This window comes from Triticum dicoccoides, chromosome 5B (genome assembly GCF_002162155.2).
Source record: "Triticum dicoccoides isolate Atlit2015 ecotype Zavitan chromosome 5B, WEW_v2.0, whole genome shotgun sequence".
Lineage (NCBI taxonomy): Eukaryota > Viridiplantae > Streptophyta > Magnoliopsida > Poales > Poaceae > Triticum > Triticum dicoccoides.
The window spans coordinates 483,391,315-483,400,846 of record NC_041389.1 but is presented as its reverse complement, the minus strand read 5'-3'; the positions used below and the strand labels follow the sequence as shown (position 1 = coordinate 483,400,846).

Sequence of the window (9,532 nt, the reverse complement as noted above, 5' to 3'; positions counted from 1 at the left end):
GCACCTTCACTTTCTTGATTGCCTAGAGAGAATTTATTTTGTATTAACTTTAGGGTCGCGCGAACTGCCACATGTGTGGCAGGAAGGGAGACGCACCACACGTCTCTAATGTAAACAGATTGCCACGTCATCGCATGCATGCATGCAGGAATCTTTTTGGATTTTCAGTTTTTAAAATATTTTATCTCTTAAACGAAAAATCCGATTGAAAATCCGTTTTCACCATTAAATCCCTCGCGATGAGATCTTCGAAACTAGATCCCATGTTGATATGTTTTGATGATTTTTTTGGATTAAAAGTTGCCATGTCTATTGCATTTGAATTGCTATAATGTTTACACTGAAGTTGCCATGATATGTTTCAGCTATTTTTTTCTACATTTAAAAGTAATTTTTGATATTTATAAAAACAGGAATTAAGAAACTAGACTTACCATGAACCATAAACTAAAATTGTCATGATACATGCACGTAAAATTGCCATGGTTCATACAAAAAATAATTTTCATGGTCAAAGTACTGGAGTTGCCATCATCAAAATACTAAAATTGCCATGATCTACAAACTAAAATTGCCACATGGCAACTTTAGTTTAAGCCCTATGACAACTGCAGTGTAAATATCGTGGCAACTTCTGACAAAAAAAATTCGTCGAAACATATCAACATGAGGTCTAGTTCTGAAGATCTCGTCGAGACGGATTTAATGGTGAAAACGGATTTTAGTTCGCTTTTTTATTTAGGAGATACAACATTTTTAAGTCGAAAACCAAAAAAAATTCTGCTGATGTCATCTATTCATACGTGACAAAATGAGTGGTGATGGAGGCGTGTGGGCGATGTGCAAACGCCCACACGTGTGGGCGTTAACATTTCCGTAACTTTAATGGGCGTGCAAGCATATATGTTTTCACCGTTTGTGTCCTAATCTGTGTATATATGTTAGTCCAACATTGTCTAATTCTTAGGGCATCTCCAAGACTCCAACGCTAACATGTATATATGTGCGGCAAATGTCCGTTTTTCTATCCAGACAGAGATCCGGACACACATACGGAAGCATGCAATCTAACACTAGTCGCAAACGTCAGGCTCTGTTTCTCATACATTTAATCAAACACTTGTTGTGCGGCGTGCGGCGGAGGCCGGCAAGCTCGGGCCCAGTCACGCGCGCGCGGCCACGGAGGCAAGCGAGCTCGGACGTGCGACCACGACGACAGGGGTGGCGAGCGTGGCCACGACGGAGGCAGGCGAGCTCGGGCGCATGACCATGACGGTAGGGGCATTGGGCGTGGCCACAACGGAGGCAGGCGAGCTTGGGAAGCGGCCACGCACGTGCGGCCATGAACAAGGGCATCGGGCGCGGCCACGAGCCCGCCGCGATGACAGGCGCAGCCTCACGGGGGCGCGAGCTCGGGCACGCGTCCATGGGCGACGACCGGCGCGACTCGCGAGCTCGGGCGTGGCCTCACGGGCACGCGGCCATGGGCGACGACGGCGCACTCGGAGCGCGAGGTCGTAGAAGATGTTGAGCGCCGCCTCTCGTCGGCGGCCATGGGGTGGGGAGGTCGGAGGAGACAGCAATGGGGGTGGAGGTCGCCAAGCTCGACCACATCCAGGATTCAGGCTGCAAGTGGACGCGGGCTACCCGCGGTGCCCACGTAAAAATTCACATAATATGTGTTCGTGGACACCCGCGGATAGAGCGACTGGATATGTGAGATACGTGGGTTTGTCCTGCGGCGTCCGCGAGCCCACTTCCTTCTCACTTCCTCGAATCAGGGCCTGCCGCCGTGTAGCTCCACCATGACCACGACGCCATCTTCCAACTCCGCCATGGCCGCCATGGACGCCGCCAGAGCATCGTGGTCGTCCGATTTTGTGATGGTCGTCCCAGTCCGCCATGGATGCCGCCCCAACGTCATGGCCCAGCTCCGCCATGGACGACGCATCTTTGCTATCATCACGATCTTGGAAAAGGCCTCGCGTTTGTATGGTCCCATCCGCAAGCAGCGAGACACATCCATCTCTCTCGTTGATCAGTCATTTACTCATTCTCTGCTTGTCCATCTGTCTTCCACAGCCGTGTGGGCAGCGACAGCTTGTACACCAGATCCATGTTTTGACGGTGCACGATGTCCAGCTTCAGGTAACTTACCCATGCTTGCCGGCACCAGAAGTCCTCGTGTTCTATAATCACTATTCAGTATGCATGAACATGAACAATTGAGTATTTGTATATGCTGCCTGACGTGCTTATACGCGCTTGTACTCCGCTGTTATTTGAGTGCAGGAATATTCACTTTCAGTCATGTTGTTGGATGTGGGTTGCCCGCTAAACCCACTTATCCCGTGTAAAAATATGCGGGCAGATGCGGGCTTCCCGCAGACAGTCCCACTTGCAGCCTGAGCCAGGATCTTCCCCTTCGGCATCCCCCGTACCCTCCCGCTCATCTGCCAAGTCGCCGCCGCTCCCCTTTTTTCCGTCGCTCAAGCTCCAGCACCGAGGACCACTCTATCTCTGCATGTATGTATGTATGTATGTATGTACTCCTCAGAGATGCCTCCTCCTCAAAGATGTTTTTCGATTAATGATGCATATATGCTGCAGGTCTCGTTTTTTTTCGTGCTTTGGCTTGTTTGATTCATGCAATTTGAGAACGTATTTAAGTTGCTAAGATATGATCTAAAAGAGCAGGGTGGGACTATTGATTAAAAAAGGAGTGAAGCTCCAGACCACGTACGACGACATAATATGTTTTAAATTCAAACTGAAAGCGTAAAATTATGGGAAGAAGCGTATTGTGACGGTGAACCCCACAAAGTCAATTCGTGCTTTATTTATTAGGGAAATATTGTTATTGCATTATTCCTAGTCTCCTAGTACACGACGTCTGATTGATTTTCTTTTCTTTTTTCGAGCTTGATCGAGACCCCCGGGCATTGCTACAGAAGCCTTGTCAAAAGAAATACACAAATATCTACTGCAATAATAGCAAAAACTAATGGAAATAATAAATAAGAGCTCGATTTATACCTTAAAACATTAAAAATCATATAACAAAAATGATGTATAAAAAGGAAAAAAATGGACCTCAGTTAAAAGAATGTCATTTCTAACAAAAAAAATGAAGGACCCTGATAAGTGTCACACGTCAGGTACGAGCACATGACAACTCCAGACGTTTTTATGGTAAGTTTAGTGACGCGAGAATGACAACTTTTGTGCTTTAATTTATTTTTAACAGAAATTTATTGTGTGTCACTGAAATTTTCCATCCTTACATAACTGGAATTGCCATCAAAAAACATCAGCGCTGGAGTGCCACGCACCAGATATGTGGCACTTATCATTTGGGCAAATTAAATATGAACTACATATGCATGCGCCAAGCGCTTAACACATCAGATTATCCATGACAACACAAAACATAATGCAAAAAATACAACTTATGACTCACATGCATCAACTGATGATGTAGCAGCTACATGTATAAGGTAATGCAAAAGATATAATCGATGACTCACACTTGCTGATGTGAGATGGTTGCATTGTTTTAAAAGTAGGGATGAAAATGGCATGAAAACTTTTCCCTTTTCCGGAGGAAAAATTGAAATGAAGAGGAAATATGAAAATGGAAACAGAAATTTGCAAAACGAAAATGAAAATGAAATTCTTATGCGAAAACAAAAACAAAAACGGAACGGTGTTTTCTGGTGGAACAGATGTGAAAATGAAACTTTCCATTTCCATGAATATGGAATTTCCATTTTTAGTATAGGTCTATGGCTGCTTTGTAGCCCAACCACCAAATAACACACAATGACACACAATAACGCAATGAGCAGAATAGATCATTTGAGGCCCAACTTCTACTACCACATACGTACTCAACGAGACCATATATACAATTGTCCAGTACTACTACAATACTACGTTAAGTTGTTAACATAATCATATTATTTTGTTGCCACGGTAACATTTCATTAAATTTGTTTGTTTTTGTGTTTATTTCTCTATGACTCAAGGGTTTTTAAGTTCCAGTCAATGCTCACTTCTGTTTTCATGTCCGCTTTGTGTCTGCTTTTGGTGGTATTTGTTTTCGTATTCATCTTCGGGGTTTTTGTTTTTCTTTTCGCTTCTAAAAGAATATGAAAACAAATGTGGTAGCACCCAGTTCCGTCCATTTCTGCTTTGTTTACATCCATATTGAAAAGTAAGTCCATGCCTCTGACGAAATCACAACCGTACCTCTCGCGGAAGAAAAAAAAACAGAAAACACGTTTTTTTTCCTTTTTCGAGGAGGCACGGCCGTGACTCTCGTGAAAGCACAACCGCGCCTCTCGCGGAAGCAAAACTGTGCCTCTCACGAAAGAAAAAAAACAGAAAACATATTTTTTTTGTTTCCAAGAGGCACGACCGTGACTCTTGCGAAAACACAACCGTGTCTCTCGCGGAAGCAAAACCATGCCTCTCGCGAAAGGAAAAAACAAATAGAAAACGCGTTTTCCCCGTTTCCAAGAGGCACGGCCGTGCCTCTCGCGAAAGCACAACCGTGTCTCTCGCGAAAACAAAATAGTGACTCTCCCAAAAAAAACTGCGTTTTTTTGCGCAATTTTTTTTTGTCGAAAACAAGGGTGGAAAAAGTGGTAGGTGTAAGCGAGGCGGTTGACCTTCGCCTAGTGCCTAGGCGGTGCCTAAGCGCCCTAGGCGCGGCCTAGGCGGTAATATAATTTTTACTCGTAGTGTATTTGTGATTATTATATGGGTGTTGATATTAGTTTAGGGCATATAAATAAGTTAATTATCATCTACTACCATTGGAATATAACCCATTTGGTATATTAGTGCAGTATGTGGCATCATTTCTTGCTTGCGTAGGCAATTCCTTGCTTGCCCTGCCTAAACCTCCATTTATGACCTAGGCGAGGCGTTTGGCCATTGCCTAGGGCCTAGGCGTGCCTAAGCGCCTCCTAGGCACTGCCTTTTCTAACAGAGGTCGAAAAGTTTGGGAAGACCGGTGGAAAACCAAAACGTCAAAAAAACCTGAAAAAAAACCGTTTCCAAAGCCAAAAACGCGCGCGAAAAAATAAAAAAAAATCCGGAGGGAGCGCCTAGAGTGCGACATGTGACGAATGACTGAGAGCGCGCCAAGTGACGCTGATCGTTGCGAGGCTCCCGAAGGAGCGCTCGTTAATTAGTTGCTCTCATTACATTATCCAAAACGAAATATTTTCTTTCGGGGAATGGGCCCCGATTCCGGCCCGACAAAAAGGCCTGTTTGCTGTGAGCAAAGAAAGCGCAGTCCATCGCGGCCCAGGACGGCCTACGAAGCCTCGACCCACCGAGATCGAGAAGGCCACGAAGAAATCAGATCAAAGGGGGAAGGAAGCGAGGCACAGGGCACCGCACTGCTCCACTTCGCCTTCTCCTCCAAGCCACGAACTCCGGCGACTCCACCACAAGCCCCCGAGCAGCCCGCCCTCTCCGACCACCGCCATGTCGAGGCGCGGCGACTGGGTCTACGAGAACAACGGCGGGTAAGCGCCCTCCCTCTCGCCCTTCGTCGGCCCCGCCCCCGCCGCCCGTCTCCGCGCATCTCATAACGAGGGCCGCTTTTGGTTGGCGTCTGTGCAGGACCTGCGTGGCCATCGCCGGCGCGGACTACTGCGTGGTCGCCGCCGACACCCGCCTCTCCGTCGGATACAACATCCTCACGCGCGAGCACTCCAAGATCTGCGAGCTGTAAGTTCCCCCGCCGAAATCTCGTGCCTCGATCTGTCTGCCTGGAGACTAGGGTTTGTCGGCCGGGAGACCGTGTGGCACTGTGGTGCGATAGGGTTTGGATACCTTGGTGGAGAGGTCGGATTTTAGAGCCTCGCTTCGTCGATTTGGCTAGGGTTTGGTGCTTGGAGGTCTCGGATTGAATTGGGGGAAAACACCAAAACGTTCATGAGTTTTTCTTCTGTAAACCCTGGCTGTCCCAGCGTGCTTTTGATGCGAGTTGCCGATTTCTATGGAGAGACGACATAAACATGAAACATGCCTTGTCTTTAGTTTGTGTACCCTCACTCCAGGTCATAGGATACTTTTGTCATAGCCTGGACAGCCATCTTCGTCCCTGTAATTAAATAGAGGATTGGTTTGGGAGACAGAAAGATGTTCTTATTGTTTCATTTTTATGCTTATCTTTAAGTTCAAACAGATAAATTTGTAAGATGCCATTAGGTATGCTTCTATGCTGGCATTCAGAAAGTCTACAATGAGCTTTATCTCAAATTCTTTTAGATTTCTACTTCATGTGCGTCTTCTGGAATTGGTCTGTCGTAATGTCTGTTCATACCATGATAGACAATTTGGTTCTATTTTTGTTCCATAGGCGTTAAACTGTTTGGTATGGATAGCTGGCAGTGGATGATATCTCTTACCTATAGGTTTGCTCCATGCTGCTGGTTGATGTGAAAATTGATAAGAAGCTTTCGGGTTTACACCGTCTGGAGTAGGACATATAACACAAAATGATGCAATGAAATGCAATATATGTCTTCATTTGATTGAGAGTTTCATCACAACCAATTGTGCCGTAATTATGTTCCAATACAGCCTTGCTATTGTGATGTTACTTGCATTTGGTTATACCCCCAACTCCCCAAATATCAAATTTGCTTTCAAAGAGCATGTTCTGCAAATCTATTTTCTTGCTTAATGTTAGGCGGTAATCATTTATATCTAAATTCTTAATTAAGTCTAGTTAATGATATACATTGCAGTAATATCTTGTTGTATGAGTGAAAGCAAATGTTGTAGTGTTGTAGGCACACATTAGCAGGTCCAAGTTATTATCATGCAATTGGTTTCTTTCTTTTACCATGAAGCTTAGTTAACAATGACTCTTTATCCCGCTTTGTGACAAAGCTGGGTATTCCCTAGCTGAAAATTTTATATTGTTAATAATTTCAATATGTGGCTCATTGCTTGCGTAAAATATTAAAACATCATTTCTTTATTTGTCTAGGGCCGATAAATGTGTAATAGCATCTTCTGGCTTCCAAGGTGACATCAAAGCTCTACAGAAGAACTTAGCTGCCAGGGAACTGGTAAAGTTGCAAAATCTCATTTATCCGTGTTCTGCCTATATACATCCATTCACACCTTCGGTGTCGATACCAAATGATTCTTGGATGGTTTCATCCCAATCAAATTCTTTATAGCTATGTGTTTTGGAATTTCCTTGGGGAGTATTTGATCTGTTGGTGGTCTCAAGCTATTTGAACTTCCAAAAATATTTCCAGTTAGCAGTTACTCTGATGATGGAAGTTGTTTGTTTTTTGGACCATCTTCATCTCAGTTCCAGACAAAGACCCAGAACAACTGCTCCACCATTACTGGTTCCCTGGGCATGGATACATGGCACATTTTGTTTATTGCAATGCCTGGAAATCTGATGTTAGGTCCAAATTCTGGACTGTAGCAGTCTGGAATTGCTGAATATCAGTACACTGCTTATCATATATTTGTAGGACACGTGGTTGTGGTACAAAGCAACCTGCAATAGTATCGCAGATTAATATTATTAATGTGTCGTGGTGCTAGTACCATCGGTCTCTTTATTTTGATTAGTAATGTTTAGGGAAGATTTTAACAACTTGTTTTTTCCGCCTTATTTTGGGGCTTAAGCTCATCATAATGTTTACCGTAGATTTTAGCAACTTTTTTATGAGCTTCCGCTTGAGGCTTAATCTAACCATAAAGCATATGGTCCACTTCATCATATTTCCTTGCGTTCCTATCCATTGCCTCCTCAAACATGCTCTCTGTTCTCTTCTCCTTGGCAATGTAGTACTAATGTTGTGTGGCAATGCAACAACTGCTTGTTTTTATTTACAAGAAATGATAGTTCATTGCCACTTTATACACCTGAAATGCACTGCAGTGTCAATATTGAGCTGCATTTGTGCAGTGTACCTTAAATCTGTTCATGATGTATGAAAACATTGGCAGCTAAATGATTAATGTCCTTCTATTTTATTCGTATATGTAGCTATACCAGCACCAGCACAATAAAAGGATGAGCTGCCCAGCAATGGCACAATTGCTCTCCAACACCCTGTACTACAAGCGATTCTTCCCATACTATGCTTTCAACGTGCTTGGTGGGCTTGACAGTGAAGGTACCGACTTCCGAATTTGGTTTCCTCAGTTAGATTTTCCTGTTTAGCATGTTCTGAGCATGTATCATCCTTGTGCAGGGAAAGGATGTGTCTACTCATATGATGCTGTTGGGTCCTACGAGAGGACCGGTTACAGTGCTCAGGGATCAGGATCTACCTTGATCATGCCAGTGCTGGACAACCAGCTAAAATCACCTAGTCCACTATTAGTTCCTGCAAGAGTAAGCCCTCACATTTTTATATTTGTTGTCTGCTATCATATCACCGATCTCTTGCTGATAAAGCAAGAAAGTGCACGCTCCATTGATGAATGACAAGTATAATGTGCATCAGAGGTCACTAAGAATCTTCCTTATAATGTGTGCAGGATGCTGTCACCCCTTTGTCCGAGTCAGAGGCGGTCGACCTAGTTAAGGATGTCTTTGCATCTGCAACTGAGAGGGACATCTACACCGTATGTTTCCCTCTCTTGGTTCCTAGAGATCATCCGTTCTTTTGCTGCGTTTGCCACCGTACTAATATGCTGAACTTGCAAATAATGCAGGGGGACAAGGTGGAGATTGTAGTCATCAACAAAGCTGGGACTAGGCGCGAGTACATCGAGTTGAGGAAGGACTAAGTTTGCGCCGCGGTTGCCATTTGCTTCCCTAGATATGGGGAATTATTATGCCCAGAGCTGCTACTTGATAGAAACACCCGTGCTTGCTTTGCTTCCGTGATGATGTACCAGGATCGACCCAGCTTGCTTTGTTAAACTACTTTGTTGTTTCATGCATATGAGATGCTGAGCTATTTGTTGGAAATGCTAAAAGTACGTTCATAGCCATTCTATTATAACCCAGAATAAATACTCTCATTGGGGCATCTTCAACTGCCAGACTAAAATTTGGATACCTAAAAACAGTTTTTAGTTGTGTGGAGAGTAGGTTTTAGGTAGCCAAAGCCTAAAACTGGGTACCTTAAATTTTTAGAAGCAAATGAAACATGAAGATCCGACGGTGTGTATGCTGGAAAGCCAAACTGAGGCGTAAGTTTGATTTTGACCTCACCGGTGGAGGTCGTCGGGGCTGAGAAGCTCACTGGAAGCTGAAGAAAAGCTGTGGTGGTCGGGCAGGTTATGGAGGGGAGGAATGGGCGGTTCTGCCTAGTGTTTACCGTCGGTCTGTGCGAAACAGGGTTCTTTTATGTTCCCCGAGCCACGTTCGGCTGTCGGGTAAGGATTTCGCGCAAGGCTAGTCATAGTGGGAGTAACATAGATGCCACATAAATAAAAAAAATATGTGTCATGTAATTAAAGAGGACAGAGACAAATAGAGTAACATAATATGTTACCATCACATAGCGGTTTCCAATATAAAATG

At 44.3% G+C, this 9,532-nt stretch overlaps 1 protein-coding gene across 1 annotated transcript; it reads left to right on the top strand.

Moving 5' to 3' along the window:
- Positions 1-5,379: 5,379 nt before the first annotated feature.
- On the top strand, positions 5,380-9,019 carry LOC119310998 (proteasome subunit beta type-1). Its single transcript, XM_037586627.1, has 7 exons — positions 5,380-5,540; positions 5,638-5,745; positions 7,016-7,097; positions 8,042-8,171; positions 8,250-8,392; positions 8,539-8,625; positions 8,716-9,019. The coding sequence occupies exons 1-7, from the start codon at positions 5,500-5,502 to the stop codon at positions 8,788-8,790; spliced, it is 666 nt and encodes a 221-aa protein (XP_037442524.1). The 5' UTR covers positions 5,380-5,499; the 3' UTR covers positions 8,791-9,019.
- The last annotated feature ends 513 nt before the right edge of the window (positions 9,020-9,532 follow it).

Excerpts from the sequence above, each read along its gene's own strand:
- LOC119310998 (XM_037586627.1), top strand. The coding sequence starts at position 5,500 with ATGTCGAGGCGCGGCGACTGGGTCTACGAGAACAACGGCGG. Across the intron at positions 8,172-8,249 it reads TGGTGGGCTTGACAGTGAAG|GGAAAGGATGTGTCTACTCA; the intron begins GTACCGACTTCC and ends ATCCTTGTGCAG. Across the intron at positions 8,393-8,538 it reads CACTATTAGTTCCTGCAAGA|GATGCTGTCACCCCTTTGTC; the intron begins GTAAGCCCTCAC and ends TAATGTGTGCAG.